The sequence below is a fragment of the Silurus meridionalis genome, chromosome 5 (assembly GCF_014805685.1).
Source record: "Silurus meridionalis isolate SWU-2019-XX chromosome 5, ASM1480568v1, whole genome shotgun sequence".
Taxonomy (NCBI): Eukaryota; Metazoa; Chordata; class Actinopteri; order Siluriformes; family Siluridae; genus Silurus; species Silurus meridionalis.
In genome coordinates this window covers 4,295,422-4,315,181 of record NC_060888.1, presented here as the reverse complement: position 1 = coordinate 4,315,181, position 19,760 = coordinate 4,295,422, and the positions used below count along the sequence as shown (strand labels likewise).

The 19,760-nt window shown below is 37.0% G+C and overlaps 1 protein-coding gene across 4 annotated transcripts in view; it reads right to left on the bottom strand.

Annotated features, from left to right (window-relative positions):
- fstl5 (follistatin-like 5) overlaps positions 1–19,760 on the bottom strand; it is a 144,384-nt gene that overhangs the window by 64,729 nt on the left and 59,895 nt on the right. For all 4 annotated transcript variants that reach the window (XM_046850423.1, XM_046850425.1, XM_046850424.1 and 1 more), the window contains exons 5-6: positions 6,729–6,925; positions 3,436–3,556 (exon numbers count right to left, since the gene is read on the bottom strand). In XM_046850423.1, coding sequence (XP_046706379.1) covers positions 3,436–3,556; positions 6,729–6,925 — 318 coding nt within the window. The remainder of the gene's footprint in view (positions 1–3,435; positions 3,557–6,728; positions 6,926–19,760) is intronic.

The window sequence follows — 19,760 nt, the reverse complement described above, 5'->3', positions numbered from 1 at the left end:
GACTGCGGCTTATAGACAGGTGCGGCTTATTTATGTTCAAAATCAAAATCTTTGTAAAATTCATATATATAAGGCTTATATAAGGGTGCGCTTTATAGTCCGGAAATTACGGTATATATTTTATTTCAAGTATAATGTATATCTAATCCAAAGAATAATGAAATAAATATAGTGGTTTGAAATGTGCACGATGGATCAGTTCAAACAATTCAGTTCAATTTTACTCGAGTTTTGTTCGCACTTCAGTTTCATTCATTCCACACAGTAAAAAAATATATCTCAAGATAAATAACAAAAAAGTATTTGATCTCAGGCCTACATGTATCTCAGAGGAAGCATGTGTAAGCCTTCAAACACCTGATTGTTAGCTGCATGGCAATAGTAGGAGACTTAGATAAAGGACGAGAGCTGGCAACAAATCAAATAGAAAGATAAAGAAGAAAAAAGAACTGTATTGAAAAAGTATTTTCTAAACGTCAAACAAACAATCTAATTTAAGGATCTGATGAAGCAGATAATCATACAATCACGTTACCCCTACAGTGTGTAATCTCTTTCAATAGGTTTTATATGTAATTTCTTTTTCTGTACACATTCCAGTTCTACGAATACCATTTTTCTGAGAAAGAATTGCAGAAGGCGAACCAGAGGAAAATAAATCTTCTCTGAGGCAACCTGTTGACACAAAATCTTCTTTTCATTTTAAGTTAGGCTTTGAGAGAAAACTGGAAAAAAAAAACTTGAAAAATATATGAAGCGCAGAATAACACGCTCTTTTCTCTGAAGTGCTTTGCCTGAAGGTTTGCTCCCCACACACACACACACACACACACACACACTCACTCGTAGTGGGAGTTATGCACACAGGTTGATGTGGGATGTAATTTGTGGCCAAAATAAAATACGAAACATGACATCTCTTTGTTTTTATTATGTATTTCTCCTCTTTTATTACTTTCTTTCTAAGCTTATTTGAATGAGCAATGTAAGTTGATATCGAGTGAAATGTGAATTGAAAGTGTCAGAGAAGGAACGAGATTAAAAAAAAAGTAAATGAGATGAAAGAAAGATAAGAATCAGAGAAAAAAGGTACGTATGAAGTTGTTTATATTTGATCATATCATTCATCTTTCAGTATTTGCTCTACAAAAAAAAAAAAAAAACAGATGACAGAGCTTTGTGGAGTAGAAGTCTGCAAACTTACTGATCCATAATTGATATGTGTGAAAAGTTAAGTAGCTACAGATAAAGAATAAATGAAAAAGAAACAAAAGGATAAAAGAGTAATTAAAACAATAAAGGCCAAGTACAGGATTGGAGGATTGCTGATTGTTTATATACTGTACACCCACTACATGAACAAAAGTTTGTGGACACCTGACCATAAGATTGCTATGTGCTTTTGGAACATCCCATTCGACTTGTGTAGATTTGTGCTCATTCAGCCACAAGGGTTTTCATGTACAGTGCTAATGTAGGTGAGATTGAGAAGGCCTGGGTGCAGTCAGTGTTCCAATTCATCTCAAAGGTGTTCAATAGGGTCGAGGTCAGAAATCTATAGCAGAGATCTTCCACTCCAACCCATGTGAAGGATATCTTTATGGAGCTCGCTTTCCTCTCAAGGTTTCTTCCTCAATACATCTAAGGGAGTTTTTCCTTGCCACAGTCGCCACGGCTGCTCATCAGGGATAAATACACACCATTCACCTTAACTGTTGATTTCTGTAAAGCTGCTTTGAGACAATGTCTGTTGTGAAAAGCGCTATAGAAATAAACTTGACTTGACTTTGTGCGCAGGGGCATTGTCATGCAGGGATTGTTTTATTTCAAGCGAAAATTGATTGCAACTATTCTATGTTGTGTGCCTTCAGCTTTGTGGAAAATGTTTGGAGAAGAACCATATATATATATATATATATATATATATATATATATATATATATATAGATAGATAGATAGATAGATAGATAGATAGATAGATAGATAGATAGATAGATAGATAGATAGAGAGATGCAAATATAAAATAGTTAATATTTTTCTGATTTCCTGGTTACTCTATCACTATGAATGCATATTTCTGTTACCTATTCTTAGCGGGAAAAGTACAGCTACAACGTTCAAATATAGCACGTTTTATGAGTGCTGCTCTAATGCATTAGTCAGCCTTTGCAATTTCTGCTTTTTAGGATGATTCACGCAGTAGACCACAGTACACTTTTTTTTATGACCTTCCTCTCCTGGATATAAAGACAATAGTTATACTACATTACTTACAGTAAGCATGTGACTCACCAAATGTTTTTTGTATTGCTTTCAAAATAGATTTGATCTCAGAATTATTACAAATCTTACAATATATAAATCGGAAAATGTTTTGGAATGTTTAAGTGCGCCAATTATTGCATTTAGAACATTTACATAAGCTGCTGTCTGTGAAATAAAGTTTATATATATTTTTTTCAGTCACATTTATAACTTACAATTATTAGCCTGCTTGATTTGGTACTTGAACTAATTTGGGTTTGAATCCAAAAAGCATAAAAAATATTAAATAGCACTGAGTGAAACATTTATTCAGTGAAATATGCTCGAAAAACCTACAACTGTTTGTGCAATAGTTTCTTTCTTTCCATTAACTTAGTCTTAGGAGATACAACAGCTTCCTGCTTGACCCATGAAGTCATCAAACCACATCTTTTCAAACTGCTGATCATGCGTCTTTCAGCTGTCTGCCCTTTTCTACATACATAAGTATAAAAATATGCATAAATGTCCAATGTCACATAAGTGACATTACAAGAGAGTATGTCATCCTGCCTATTGAGAGAGCGTGTCCAATTTTGTCCTTTTTCACCCCAGGAATCAGGGTTGTAATGTTGCTCTGTTTCCAATAACCGAACCCTCAGAACTGCTCTGAAAAACCTTTCTGCCATTACATAAGAAGCATTGAAGCCATAACAATCTTTGCTCCAATCCATTTGTAAAGGTTAAGAACCCTGCCGAAGTGTCTCGATACTCATTTACAGAGAGCTGGTTCATATAACACTCGGACCTCTATGGGCACGAGGTGCAGCTCGATACCTTAGGCATAATGCACAAACGAGATGAATGAAACAAGAGGCTGGACATCAGAGTTTTCGTTTTCTTCGAGTTATCGCTCTTGTAGAGAATTGGGAAATTGAAGTGGATCCCTTTGAGGTGGCGTGATATCAAGCTTCCTGAGAAGTGCCTTGAGCAAAAATACATTGCAATAAGTACCGAAAAATAGAGCAGGACACCGCAGTTTTTGCCGAAAGCTGACTTTTTTTTAGGTGACCTCCTCCATCAGATATAAAAGTAATCTGCATCTAAACCCGTAAACCTGGTAGAGTGTGTTTATAGAGTCTGTTTGTTAAATGAAAATTAAAATAAATGAAATAAAGGATGACACTCACCGAATGCAGAGTAGAACTCATCCTTTGTCAGGTGCTCGTCATCGTCCATATCGTTGTATTTGAGCAGGTCGAAAAGCGTGCACTCGGACGCCGTGTTTCTCAAACCTTCTTGTTTAATGACCTGAAGGAAAGTAAAACACAGAGAAGGCCGTGAGACCTTCATTTTTCCTGCTGTCTTAGGAATGGAGTAAGGATACAAAGACAAAACTCCTGCAGCTCTTCTTTATTAAAATGGTACATGATATATGGTTTCAGAGAAAAATAATCAGTCAGGTGGAGGTCATGCCATGAGACCAGACGTGAAATGACATTTTTTTCCCCCTTTGGCAGTTCCACAGAGCGTTCCACATATCGGAAATTTCGTTATATCCGCCAATGATATATAATATGCCAAATCTTTATATATAAACTTACCAGTTGCTCTGCATTTCAATCGAACAAACACACAATAAATAAATAAATAATGTGATAGGGGAAAAAAAGCACAAAACATTTCTATACCAATCCTGCAATTGGTATATACTGAAAAGAGCAAACAAAATAGATGTTTTTAATAAATGCAGTCAGGAGAATTCTTGTTATTCTAAAACAGTCTCCACATAATGTATGCTATTTTTTCCCCACTCCTTCAATAGAAGGTAAGACCTCACAGTGATGACCTTTTCTGAGTGAAGGGGCATGAAAAGGTCACTTTGTTCTCGCTTCCCTGTCACCTTCACTCAAGAGTGTGTAAATAAGGCCGAGTCAGCAAGCAGCGCCCATCGCAGCTATGCATCAACCCCACTGTTCCTCCAGGCAGAGCCCATCCGATTCTGGACTATATTCATGTGAGAGTGCTGGAGTAAGCTGACCTTTTCCCCCGTTATCTCTCCTCAGCGTTTTATGCTGGACTTGTTTAGGAGACTATAATTATTTCTTAATACTGTATATTGTATGATAAATTATTTCCAGGAGTTACAATGAAACCTGATTGTGCAAAGTAATGGAGAGTGTGTTAGAGAAGTAAAGAAAAGAGTGCAGGCAGGGTGGAGTGGGTGGAGAAGAGTGACAGGAGTGATTTGTAATAGAAGGGTATCAGCAAGAATGAAAGGGAAAGTTTATAGGACTGTGGTGAGACCTGAGATGTTATATGGATTAGAGACAGTGGCATTGAGTAAAAGACAGGAGGTGGAGCTGGAGGTAGAAGAGCTGAAGATGTTGAGGTTTTCATTGGGAGTGACGAGGATGGACAGGATTAGAAATGAGTTTATTAGAGGGACAGCACATGTAGGATGTTTTGGTGACAAGGTGAGGGAGGCGAGATGGTTTGGACATGTGCAGAGGAGGGACATGAATTATATTGGTAGGAGAATGCTAAGGATGGAGCCACCAGGTAGGAGGAAAAGAGGAAGGCCAAGGAGGAGGTTCATGGATGTGGTGAGGGAAGACATGCAGGTAGTTGGTGTGAAAGAGGCAGATGTAGAGGACAGGGTGGTATGGAGACGGATGATCCACTGTGGCGACCTCTAATGGGAGCAGCCGAAAGAAGAAGAAGAAGAAGACAATGAAACCTGATTATGTGATTGCAAATTTTTTTAAATCATAATGGTGTTCATAGGAATACAAATATAATACAATCTGCATCACTAATTTTTCCCAACAGGCATCAGTTGTCATAATTCGTCACATTATGCATCCAGATGTCAACTTGACCTCCCAGCTGAAAGGAGAGACGTAATGTTGATGACATTTTCAAGGATGTCATGACAACTGTTTTCTCAATTCTGTTTGGTCTAACAGGTTTGATACATTTTCCAGTACAGCAACAATGAAACATGGGCTGTAACTGGAAAATAAGTGACTTTGTGCCAATGGTGGGCCTTTTCTCCCGGCTAGTGAACTGAATCACTGAAATACTTTTTAAATTTTTTTTGGTCAAGGAATTTGTATCAATTATTCCCAATAGTCTCTAATAGTTCTCATCATTTCATTGCGTTTTTCTCGGGTTTCTATCCAATCAGATTTTAGCCATTACATCATGTAGTGCCAAAGGCCTGCAGAAATGAACAGTGCAGGCTCTTGGTAGCTTCAAATCCATACTGCTTGAAGTTGTTGTTTTAACCAATCAGATTGCGGCTTGCTTACTCTAAGGCCTGCTAGAAGCAGTAGGATCCTGTTAACTAATCAGAGCTCGCAACCCGCATCTGTAGCAGACAAGCTCATATATATTAATGTGGATTTAATAGCTGGGTTTTTTGTTCATTTCACATTAACCCAGCCATTAGTGTTGCACAAGCCATTGCACTCTCAGTGCTGGTCCCAAGCCCGGATAAATGGGGAGGGTTGAGTTAGGAAAGGCATCCAGCGTAAAACATGCGCCAAATCAAATATGCGCATCACAAATCAGAATTTCATACCGGATCAGTCGAGGCCCGGGTTACCAACGACCGCAACAGGTATTGTTAGCTAACAGGGTACCAGTGGAAATTGGTCTACTGTTGGCCAAAAGAAGGCGTCAGGAAAAGAAGAAGTGTAGGAGAGTGGATGTTCAGGTTGGTATATTAAATGTTGTTACTATGACTGGTAAAGGGAGAGAGGTAGCTGATATGATGGAGAGGAGAAAGGTAGATATGTTGTGTGTTAATGAGACCAAGTGGAAAGGACCCAGAACATTGGAGGTGGGTTTAAACTGTTCTACAGTGGTGTGGATGTGGTGAGGGAAGACATGCAGGTAGATGGTTTGAAAGAGGCAGATGCAGAGGACAGGGGTATTGAGACGGATGATCTGCTGTGGAGCCCCCTAATGGGAGAAGCCGAAGGAAGAAGAAGAATAAGACAATGGCTGACAAGGGAGAAGTAATTGATTTGGCCACACTGACAAGGACATTTACAAGATGAAATTATTTAAAGAAGCTGGATATCGTGAGAAAAGGTCAACCAAAACAATTCAAAACAATTCAAGGTTTTCTTTCCTATAACATTTGCACAAAATCAAAACATTTGCCTTTAATTCTAAATCCCAGGAAAACCATAATGGATGGAAAAATTTTAGCTGGATGGAGCTATTTTATGAGATAAATATCAATGCTACTGCTAGAGATGATGTATGCAGGCAGCACAGCTGAGGCTGCAGTGAAAGGAGACTTGTTGAATTGTGCTCATTGGGTTTCTTGCTTTAGTAATGCTATTCATTGTCACTAAACATACATCACATGTACAAAATTAAGAAAACGTATATCATGTTATTAATTGAACTCAAAGGCTTGAGAAAGTTGAATTCTGGTCGAGGATGAGTTTTATTTCTGTTCCCTGACCTGTGAAAGCTCGCTGCTGTCGACTTGTCCGCTCCCATCAGCATCAAAGCGTTTAAACATCAGGTCCACTACATGCTTCCTGGACACCATGTTCGTCTCATAGCTGTTCTGGGCTCCTGGTGGTAGGAAGCGAAGAGCATGAAGGTTGAGCACCTTGGTCTTCAGTTTCTTGTAATCGACAAGACGACAGTTATCATCTGTAGAGGGACAAAAAATGAGAGAGAAAAATCACAATCAAATTCGAAATCGAAGTGTTGTACATAAGAAAATTATTATAAAGCAATAAAAAATACATGAATCAAATATTTTTACTATTGTTGAGCAACTTAATGTGTACAAAATGTTATTTTATTTAAGTATGTATTATGATAATGATGATAATAATAATAATTATTATTATTTAATTGATTACTAGCTGAGGGTATTCTGCAACCTTATGGTTAATGGATGAAACAAACTAACAAACAAACAATCAGGAACAAAACGTGGAAATAAACAATTGAATTACATTTTTATTTAAATTTGAGTAATTTTTTCAGATGTATTTTGTCTTTGATTTTATTCCACAGAAAAAAGTATTTGCATCCTTTGTAAGTCTTCTATTATTGTTGCCTCTTTGCTCCAGGTTCAGTCCTGAGCTCGGGTTACTATATACACTGTATAGACAAATGTAGGAGGACATCTGACTTTTCTAGCCATACAGTTTGAGTTTCCTCAAACTGGTACCACAAAGTTGGAGGCACACTACTTAATATAATGTCTTTGACTGAGGAACTAGGAGACACAAACCTATTCCAGCCTGCCCATGCATGAAGCAAACTCCATGCAGATATGCTTTACATGGGATGGAGTGGAAGATCTTGAGTGGCTCCTCAATTCTACTGAGCACTTTTTGGGATGAATTGGCATGCTGACTGCACCCCAGGTCTCCTCACCTCACCTACATCATACACCTTTACTCATGACCTTTAGTGAAAGAGCACAAATCTCCACAACCACACTCCAAAATCAAAGAATGGAGGTAATTATAACAGCAAATGGAAAGTAAATGTGGATTTGGATGCTCAAAAAGTGGTTGCTTAGTGGATTGGATTGGAAGGTCGTGGGTTCAAAATCCAGCACCACTAAAAATGCCACTGCTGGGCCTTTGAGCAAGTGTATAACTGAGATAACTGTAAGCTGCTCTGGATAAGGACGTCTGCCAAATGCCATAAATGTAAATGCTACAGTCAGTTATACAAATTTGATCCGTATAGTGTATTTTCTCAGGTAATAGACTTTTTTTTTTCAACTGTGTAAAGAACACTTAGATAAAATGCCCAAAATACTTTTTTTAATCAGAATTACTTTCAGACACATCAGACACAGGACAATATCTTAGCTGACATTAAATTGACAAATTAAACTGCAGCCATGCTTCATAATACTTTATGTGAACTACAACCACTGTTACACATGACAAGGTTTATAAGCTTATTATTTTTATTTAATCATTTATATATTATTTCTATAAACTTTACATTTTTATTACAGTAATAAAACAGTAACTATACTGTTTGTTCTACAAACAAAATCCCTCACATTCTTTCCCCCAATCCTGAAAACACATTTCAATCTATGAGCTCATCAGGGAAGATCAAATTCCAATCATAAGTCACAGACAGGCATCGAGCAACAAACAGCATCATGGGTAATTCGAGGAAAAGCAGGGCTGATAAAGGTGTTAAGTACTTCAAACATTTCTCACAGCTAGAAAAATCTGTTTGGAGAGACTTGTCTAGTGGGGCTTCAAAGTGACTGCGACATTTTCATCACCTACAGCTACTGAGTTGTTTCTTTCTTTTTTATTTTTTTGAGTTTAGAGTGCTTGAGCCACTGCTTTCTCCCTCGGGCCTGATCATGAGAAGGTGAATGAAAGGAAGCGAAAGGAAGATGAAGAGCGATGGAAGAAGAGGCACAGCTGGACTCTTTAGACTGTGTGAGTGGTTTTAGTGAAACATGTCGAGTCCATCAGAGTTCATCTTCACATGACTGCTCGATCTCTTACACACACACACACACACACACACACACACACACACACACACACACACCTTATTTATAGTACTGAGTTATGATGGTTCAACGTTTTTTTTTTTTTGGACGATACAAAAAAATGTACATTTTCACAATTTTTGTAATTGTACATTTTGCATGATACGTTGTTACGCTGCCAGGATGTTCGTATCTCCCCCCTTGTCAGGTGCCTTTCTTTCTCGTTTTTGTTGTTTCAAAACCCAATTTTAGCACTTGCCTTCTTGCCAGCTCAAATCAGATTGGACATTCTCGGTCCAGTGTAGAACTACCATCCCTCACTAGATGATGTTTGGCACAATTCTGGGAATAAAATCCCAGGAGAGCAACAGTTTTTAAACTCTTAAATCACTAAAAACAATCAAAGCCACTAAAAGCACATTCTTTTTTTCCATTTTATGAGTGAATACAATAATTACATTATCCAGAAGAAATAGATAAGTTCCAAGCACTGGTAAAGGTTGGACTAGCATAATTTTTTTCGGTTTATCTCGTCAGGGGTCGTCACAGCGGATCATCCGCATGTTTTTACTCTGGATGCCCTTCCTAAAGCAACCCTCCCCATTTATCCAGGCTTGGGACCGAAACTAAGAGTGGCTGGGGTTGGTTCCTGACCGAGGATCGAACCCAGGCCGCAGCAGTGAGAGCGCCGCATCCTAACCACTAGACCACCAGTTAATGATAGAACAGCGATTACAGCAGCATAATTGAATCAAGAGTTCAATCACAGGGGAAAAATAGATCTCCTAGTTCTTCTAGTAAAGGGAAAAACTAATGCTACCCTATCCATAAACATCCTACTTCTTTCTCTAACTTCGTCATAACAGTTTGGAGAAGAACTGCATCTGGTTGAAAGAGTCAAGTGTCCCAATACTTTTGTTCATATATACTGTATCTCAACTCATTAATTCACTCATTGCCATTTTATTCACGACCGTCAATTTTTATCATTCTTAGGAATTCCTGCATTCAGATTACGGACTCTTCTCACACACACGTGCACATGTTATCTCCGGACCCAGATGAACGAGAGTTAATGAATGCAAGGTTGTTTATTAAAGATTCATCAGTGACATTGTGCATTCCACTCTGACTCGTCTCGATCAGCATGCGCAGGAGTGTTTTAGCCCTGCTAGGAATAACATGGTGTCTGACGACAACCCTGCTTCACCCTCATACTGTGTTCCTGCATAATTGAAGGTGTGTGACAGCAATATACAGAGCAGTGTTGTGCAGCAGTCAGGGGTGACCTGATAGATGCTAATGGGTCAGACTGCTGTGGCTGCTCAAATGTCCTGTTGGAAATGGAGCTAGATTTGAATGTGGCGAGTAGAAACAGGTCTTGACGCAGATGTACAATACAACTAGTACTAGTGTTCTACTTGGGCAACAAATAAAATGCATGTCAGCATGCCAGTAATACACCAGTAGAAAGGAATTAAACACGTATTAATTGTGGTGTGCAGTTATGTAATCATGTTTAGTTACATAGTTACTGAAGTTGTTGAAGTTTATTTTTCTGATGCCACTGCAATTTGTAAACAAATTTTTTATTAAAAAAGGGAGCTGCTTTTACTTTGTATAATTAATGACACCAATTATTTTACATCAGCTACTGTTTGTATAAGCAGTTGTTATTTTACTAGCCTCTGTTACAATTACAGTCAGACCCCCGACCTACGACCACTCGACTTACAAAATTTCGGAGATATGACGGTTACCTCTGACCAAAAATATATATATATATATATATATATATATATATATATATATATATATATATATAAATTTTTATCTAATTTATTTATACTATGTAAAAAAAAATGTGTTCACAGTGCCTCTTTATGTCTGCGTCAGAACGCATCCTAGAGTAGTCACTCTTCTCGACCTGATGGTCTTACGACCGTTTTTTCGGTCCCTATGTTGGAAGTTAGTGTCTACCTGTATTCATAATATTCATAATTCATAATTATTCAGCATCAAATTTCTGCCTCGTCTAAGAGTGTTCCAAAATTTTAGACAGCGGAAACTCATTCTGGACGCATTTCCTCACAGAAAACATCTATTTTGCATTATTTAGCATTTGTTCATTGTGAAGCATCCACTATACAGTACAAGTCCCTGTGTACGCTGTTACTATGAGTAACTATTTATAAAATATTAAAACCAGTGCATGGAATCTGTATGGATCAGACAGTTTGCTTACTATCTAATCAATGCTGTTCTAGAAAATCAGGTCAAAATAGGTAATTTTTTCCCCCTGCCAGAAACAAGATTGCAACGTTTCACTAAATGCCAAACATAAAAAAGACACTAGATAACTGTTGATATACTGTAAGAGTAGCGCTTTTCTCACGTGACATTCACCTTAAATGTTACTTTTCTCGGATTAAGCTTTAACAAGGACCATTGACCTACATAGAACTTATTTCATCTGGTCATAAAAGGAACCTTTCAGTAAATCCTGGACTTTACAGTCATGACATTTATGTGAAAAAAAACCCTCACAGGAAAACACTCAGAAATGAAGGTACTAAATAGTACTTTTCCTAGTCATTATGATTATAAAATCAAGGGTACTTGATAGGTCCACAAGGGTGCTCGATCAGTCGATAAGTATTTGGACAGTGAGACATATTCTCTAATCATCTTTTGTATACAACTGAGCAGTTGAAAGCCCAATAGTGGCATCTTGCTGTTGTTGGGATTTGAGCTCATGAGCTCTATTCAAAAGGTCTTAACCAATGAGCTACCACTTCTCACTTCCTAATTATGGCTGCCTTTTAGACCATATAAAGTGAGTTCATATAAACAGCTCCCAGATTCAAATTTATCACTTGGAATCAACTCTATATATTTCTATCTGCTTAATTTGTCATAAAATAAGGAGAAAACAGGCCACACCCGGCCATGAAACCCCAAATTACTTATGAGACTACGAACATTCAGAGTTAAAAAAATTGACTGGAATTCCGAAACAATATTTTTACTAAACTTCTTCAAGTCTACATTTCACAACAAAAAATTTTTGGCCAGGGTTGCACTGATACCATTTTTTTCAGACCAAGTAGAAGAAAATGTATTTTTTATTGTCAATACTATACATTTTTTTAATGAAAATTGTTTAGTCTACAGAGCATTACCCAATCACACAGAAAATACTGTTTAGCTTAGTTTATAGCAGTTTTAGAATGTCTCTTATTATTGTAAAAGTTCACACAGTAGCTCGGTTAGCTACAATACAAATCTTGGCTTGTGGAGGATTGCAGTGAAAGTGGACAAAAAATGGGTTTTCTAAAGCTATATGCAAAAATATATTTACATTTACATTGCATCAGAATTTCCTCAGTGTCAAGGATCACACTGATCAAAACATAAGCAACATACTGGCTAAGACCTGATCTCACTCGGCTGGCATTGTCTTTAGATTTATTTCGACCTTGCCAGCTGCTACACTATGTGCTGTAGTAATGAGCTTCTCATGCTAGGCTTTATGTCTGAAGATGTTTTACTTGTTTTGCAGCAGGATGTTGTATTCATTCCTAGTCTTGGTATTATAACAGAGCGCTTATGATTATGAGGAAATACTTTCAAATCACGGTCATGTCAAATGCGTGACATAGTTAACGAAGTCTAAAATAATTTCTAAGTGTAACTATAACTATTAAAGTACAATTTTCAAGGTGGCTCAAACTTTTAATAAATCTCTGTCATTGAACCATCACCCAGACGGTACGAAAACAATTTACCTTTATTTCTGAGTGTATATTGTGTAAATATTTACTGAATCTAACAATGTCTCTCTTTTTTATCTGCAAGTGACCTCCAAGTCATTTAGGTGATTTGGCTTAATCCACCTCAATGACTTGGAGGTAACACCGTCAATCAAGGTCACCAGTTCCGTTGGAGGATGAAGAGAAATTACGGCTTTCTCAGTCCACCATATTAGCAACTCTGGCAACTCTGACCTCTTGGAAAGTGGCAACCCTTTTTTTCCAGGGGCAGCATGAAAAATACTGGAACCTCTCCATCTATCTCATCTCTCCTTTATCCAGGACTTCCTGAATTTTTCATGGCAACCTACCAGTGAAAAGGGCTTTGTTTGAAATCCGGACATGTTTTATTTATGACGTATGGACTCTGGCCTACAAAGCCTCGACTCCTCTGGTGTACAGAGTAAAGTCCCAGCAGAGACCTCCGCACAGCATGTGCTTAATATCAGGCACATCTGCCTGGGGAGAGATATTCACCAATGGTCACAATCCAGCACCCCATTTGGCTATTATTTCACTTCTCCTAGCCTGTTAGGCTTCTCTTAGCTTTTTTGCCATGTACACTAGAGTTGTGTCACCTTAGTGGCACTGTTTATCCCCATTGTGTTTCTTTCTATTTTCTACTCCTGCCATCATGCTGGATTCTCACCACAAACTGGAAAAAAAAAAGAAAAACAAAAAAAAAATTCTTCCCCACCTGCATGTGCAGGTGCCTGCTGTTCCATCTGTAATGCGATTTTCCTCTTTCACCTGTCACATGTTCTTTACTTTTCTTTCTCACATCCCTGTCTGTGTCGACGAGCAGCTCATTACCTGCTAGTACACTGGGACGGGGTCTGCTCTTCACACACTAGGTGACAGTGACAATAAAAAAATCGTATTGTCTCGCTGATATTTTTTTTCTTCTTTGAGATTCCACAATCCAAAACAGGGCCAATACGTACGCTCTTAATCTCACTTAGAGTGAATTCTTGAATCTGATTGGCCAAAAGCTGTAATATTAGTGGCAGCTGTAAATCAAGTCACAGGTTTGTAAAAAATTGTTTTAAAACACTAATTTCTGCAGTACCACCTCATTTGCAAAAATACTTGATGGACACACTGCATAATCCAATAGTTGTGTAGTAAAGGGATTAAAGAAGATTTTGCTTTTTTTCCTGTAACATGACAAGCTTTGATTTTTTTTTCCTAATTGTGGAAAAGGGATAATAGGTACTAAAAAGGGTTTAAAATGTTATTACCATGTCTCACAGATGCTCCAAAATCTTTTTAAATGTATGTCTTGTTCAATAATACAATCCAAATTTCTGTAAGACACTTCTTGGTGACACCATTTTCACATATACAGTATATAATCAATATATAATCAAACAAATTCCCCTGACACGATACTGTATAAAATCATAACACTGCTGACATTAATACCTTGAAGTAAATCCTATTAAAAAAAAAAAAGTTATAATACATTAATATTGGATTTTGGTTTTGGCAATCACATCATACATTTAGCTATTAAATGTCTTTAATCAGATTCTTCGAATTATTCTTTATCCCAAGCAGAACTGTCCAGATGTTTTCCAGTTGAAATATCTCCCTCCAAGACACAATAGCATTTAAATGCAATCAGCAAATACAAATCAAGTTACACAACAAAATCCATTTCCAAAAAAAAATTCATTTGTACACAAGTACTAAAAGCAAGGATTTGACTATAATGCATATATGATATTGTATATAAAATAGTGAAGTAGAAACAGAAAAACAGGTTAAACCTAATTAGGCAGCAAACCAATAACAGAGCAGTGGTGAAGATCACACCAGAAGAAGAAGAACAAATTGAATATGAGTATAAGCCATTTGTTTTCAAAGGGACCATTACATGAACAGGAAATCTGCTATGAATACTAAAAAGCTGGGAAGAAAAGCACTTTAGGAAGTTAGATTTTAATTAGGATGAGTTGATTTGTAGAAAACAATCTAATTTAATCTGGTGAACTTGAACTTTAATTGCATTTACACTCATGTAAGATGATTCTGATGTAATTACCATAAATGGCCAAACAGGGGTTTTTTTGTATAGCAATTTTATTAAATGTACAGATTTCCATCTGTGGATAAGATTCACTTTTCCTGCAACGTGAATGTTCGGCTGTGTGCCATTGAAAACATGGAATGAAGTGATTGACACTGACACAAGCATCTCATTGAGAAGTGAAATATATGTATTCTTTTTTTTTTCATTTGGTTTCATGAGCCACCATGCAGGTGAGTGTTAGTGACAGATAGCGTAGGTGGAAAGAACAGCAGCACATACACCGAATTTGTCTCATTTGTCTGCTGTTACTCATGATTATAATGCGTTAGGACAATTTGGACAATTAAGATGCAGAAAATTGGAGATTAATGAGGGACAAACATCTGAATTTAAATGTTTTCAATCTCAATTCTCAAAACTGTCAAAGCCATATGTTGCTTCTTCTCCAAACTGTTACCACATAGTTGGAGACACACAATTGTATATGATGGATCTGAATGTGAACTAATTTTTGAACTTGACTTGTTTGAACTAGGAGGCCCAAACCTGTTCCAGCATGACAATGCAGGTTATCCTCCCTAGACAGATTCATGACACAAGAATTCACTCTCAGATCAATAACACGGATAATACTTTCAAGTAACACTTGGAAAGAGATGCAGGACAACCTGAGAGCAACAGGAACAACAGTTACATCTATACTACTATGTTGGACAAAAAACACATGAACTGAGTGATAAACCAGGGAATTATTAGAAGAGAATTGAATTTTATCAGCCAGGAAACTGAGTCTGGAGAGAAGATGGAAAAAGCAACAGCCACAAAATGTACAGCTGAAATAAATCAAGACTGGATCCTAAACATGAAGGTGAAAGTGTTTGTATGGTCTGGCCAAAGTCCTGACTTTATTTATGGAATCCATCAGAGGAATCCTTGTAACCTTGAGGAACTGAAAAATTGAAACACAACATTGCGAAAAGTGAATGATTTTAGAGGTCTTAAAGGTGTGATTTACAGCTTATATTAAAAGAACCACTGGCTTTGTGTTAAGGCACAATCATCAGGTATTTCATCAAGGCCTTTTCCAGAGCAACTTACAATTAACTTAATCAAAGAAGTAAGCAGTTGAGGGCTAAGGGCCTTGCTCAAGGGCCCAGTAGTGATGCTGAGATTTCAACTATTATTTCTATAGCGCTTTTTACAAAGACGTTGTCTCAAAGCAGAACTAAGAACCTTCTGATCAATCGTCTAACATCTTACCCACTGAGCTATCACTTCCAATAGTAAATACAGTTTTCCTTAGTATAAAAAAATTTATAAATGAATAAAAATTTCTGCTGCATATTTATCAAGGTTGTACACACATCCTTCACTTAAGTAGAACTACAGATACTCATGTTTTAAACGTTGTCTGGTAAAAGTTGAAGTTTTTTACTCAAGTTAAAGTAAAGAAGTTTGGGCTCTGACATGTACTTAAGTAAAAAGTAGTCATAATTACTACCTGTTTTAGTGTCATGCTGGAAACTGAACCTCACATCAGATCAATATATTAATACAAAATAATATTTAATTTTGTTATCTAATGAATACAGGTGGAACAACCACCATATAGAACACAAGCAGAAAAAAGAAGATGATGATCAGGTCTCTGTTCTCAGTCATGTTTACATCACTGACTCCCTCTGTCTCATCCACGTTAACCCCAGACTTCTTGTTGCCTTCTGCCCTGCTCTTGGTATCGTCATAAACTCATCTACATCTGTGGTGTGTGAAAGACAGAAAATGATACACCGACAAGAAATAGGTTGATGGGCCGCAATAGTGGTTCATAATGAGAAGAAAAAATAATAAAACGCCACCAAAAAGATTAAAACTAAAGTTTGTTTTAAAAATGTAAGAAGTAGAAAGTACTGATATTTGTGTAAAGATGTAATAAGTGAAAGCAAAAAGTTGTCCAAAAAATCAATAGTGAAGTAAAATACTGATAGCAGAAAAACTACTTAAGTACAGCTTCATAGCAACACCTGCACGTTCATGGAGGTTTGCTCCATCAGGCATCAGCTGTCACAAATCCTGCCTTTGTCAGTTTTGATGTCATTGAGTCAAGTGACAGATTTTGCCTTGACAAGGTTGTGATATGTTTTCCGGCCTGTCATGCGTTAGAACTGACTTTGGAGCTCGGTGTACATCAGAATCTCAGAGTGCTGTGACATGAAAAGCCTGCCAGCGTGTGTACAAGTGCAAATCAAAGTCATATATCACAACTTTCTAATGTAAATCAGTCAGAAAAGGGTCACGACTCAACCTTAGATCATCCAGAATGGGATATGGTTGTGTTGTGTTAACAAGCAAAATGTCATTTACATTTAAATAAAGAAAAAATCTCTAGTCTACTTTCATTTATCCTCAATACATGTCACTGCAGACATGCCACTCTCTATATGTCATCTTTACATATGTTTGGAGTTCATATTGTGAATCGACTCAAACTAAATGGCATTCTGTCTGTATTTTAGATGCAACTGGGTGTTGGGTTCAATTATGGAAAGAAATTCAAGCGCAGTGTGAAACAACAACAGGCAAAAACATACCTCAAAAAAAATAAAAATAAGATGCCAGAAAAGTGGGGTTTTCACTCAAAAAAGGCAACCACAATGTGATTTAACAAGAACAACACCAACGGCAACAACAAGCCTTTGACACAAATATTCATATCTGAATAGGTTTTTTTTCCTTGGAAGAAAAGCAGCACATAACAACCTTAAAAGGATAGAAAAAAGGAAAAGAAATTCTGACAAAAAAAAATAAAAAGAAAGCACATAAACTAAGAAATACATTTTTAATATAGTTTTCTTTCTTGCTCTTTTTGTCTCCCTGGACAAAAACAAACAAACAAATAAATAAATAAATAAAGCAAGTAAAAAGTTGTACAAGTGAGAAAATCTATTTCCAATAAAGTTGTAATTCACAATAAAAAAAAAACAATATAAAAAAAATTATAATAATTTTTACAAAAAGAAAAATCTTTTTTTTTTTTTTTAGTTCAAGCAACAAACGAATACAAGAACACACTCTCTCGACTGCAAAAAAATATCCAAACCTTTTTTCTTTTTTCAAATACATAATGCACATACAATCTTATAGCGGCAAAATAACAATTAAGTCAGGCATCTCAAACATTAAGGAAAAAATAAAACAAGTACCATAAACCAAAAAAAAGCCTTTAATTTTTTCTTTATTCGAACTAGGAGACTTAAACCTGATTCAGCATGACAATGCTCCTGTGAACAAAGCCAGCTCTATGAAGCTGAACATGGGTTGGAGTCAGTGCTCGAATTGAGGGGGGCCGGGGGGGATCCGGGGCCCACCATAAAGCATTAGGGACCCAAATGACAAGTAAAAAATGAAATTAGAGGGTCCCAAAGATTATTTTATTAGAAGTTATATGGATTACAGAACAACTGGGGACCCCACATAAAACTTGACTCAATTTGAACACTGTTTGGAGTGGAAGATCTTCTGCTATAGAGCTCTGATCTCAACCCTGTTGAAACCCTTTGGAATGAATGCAAACACCGACTGCACCCCAGGCCTCCTCGCCTCACCTACATCAGTTACTGACTTTACTAATACCCTTGTAGCTGAAAGAGTCTAACACAAATCTCCACAAGCGCACACCAAAATCTTCCCAGAGGAGTGGAGGTTATTCTGACAGCGAATGGGGACTAAATGTGGACAGGGATTTTCAATAAGCAAATGTAAATCTAATAATCAGTTGTCCACAAACCTTTGTCTCTATAGTAAAGTCCATATACAGTATACATGCCGTAGCTAAGCCAAAAAAGTCTAAAATATCACTAGAGCAATCTTTTTAACACCTTCCTCTAACTCATATTCCCACATCTATTCTCACATTAGTACCTAACCCTTTACCAGTGTTCAACTCTTCCAAGTCCATCTTAATACAATTTATTTCTGTCCTAGGTCACTGCCAGATATATATACACATCCTGTCCATATATTTTAACTTCTCCCATTTACTTTTTTATTAAGGCTGATTAAACAACATGACAGTCCAGTGGGAAAACCCCATAAAACACGCCACTCTACAATGCAAACTCAACCGTTAAAAGGAGAAAAGCTGGCAGGCAGTGGTTTAAAAAAGACCCGCTGCAAATAGATTCCGAGCTTAGTCTTAAATCTGCCTGTTTCGAAGCAGCACTTACAGCCTCGGGCTGTTTACCGTCCTGTCACCATCAGGAGAACGATGGAGGACCACACCGGTTCTTTACGACCGAGCAGAGATTAAAGCCTCCCTGGTCTTCGTCGCATTCGTATTCCGTCCGATTTGTTTCAAAGAAAAAATGTAAATGAAAAAATGTTAATGCTTAATTGGATCAGCTTCACATGCGTGTGTACATGTTTGCCGGAATAAAAGAGTCACAGTCAATATGCATGAGAGCATTCCATTTGAAAATCCGTGTGCAGCAGTAAGTGGCGAAAACAAACCGAAAGGTCAGCACACAACTTATTACGCAGCCTCTAAGGCTTAATACAGGAGCTACTTTTTCATAATTGTAGGGTGTCAACAAATAATTGAATTTTTTATCCCTCATACCTCATATCTAGCCGTAGCATTGTACATCCAACTGTAAAACCACCACAAAGACCTGTTTATTTATTTATTTATTTATTTATTTATTTATTTATTTATTTATTTATTTATTTATTTATTTTTAGAATGAGAGAAATTTCATAAATGTAGTGCAATAACTGTAACTCATTAAATCCATGTAACTTAAGTCTGCTTTTTAAAAATCTGTACTTACCTTATATAAAATTATGAAAAAAATTATTTACGCTTGCTCTCCACTGCTGGAGCGATTCCACTGTATAATCATGCAACGATCTAATCAACCATTCATGCTTTTCTGCTCAACACCTTTGTACAGAGTGGTTATGAGTCACTATAAACTTCCTGTCAGCTCTAAACCATTTCAGTCCTATTCCATTCTCAACAAGGAGTTTCCACCCACAGAACCACCACTGGATTATTCTATTGTTTGTCACACCACTGTACAGTATGTGAACACTAGAGACTGTCATGAATGAAATCATAGAAGATCAGCAGTTCCTAAAATACTCAAACCG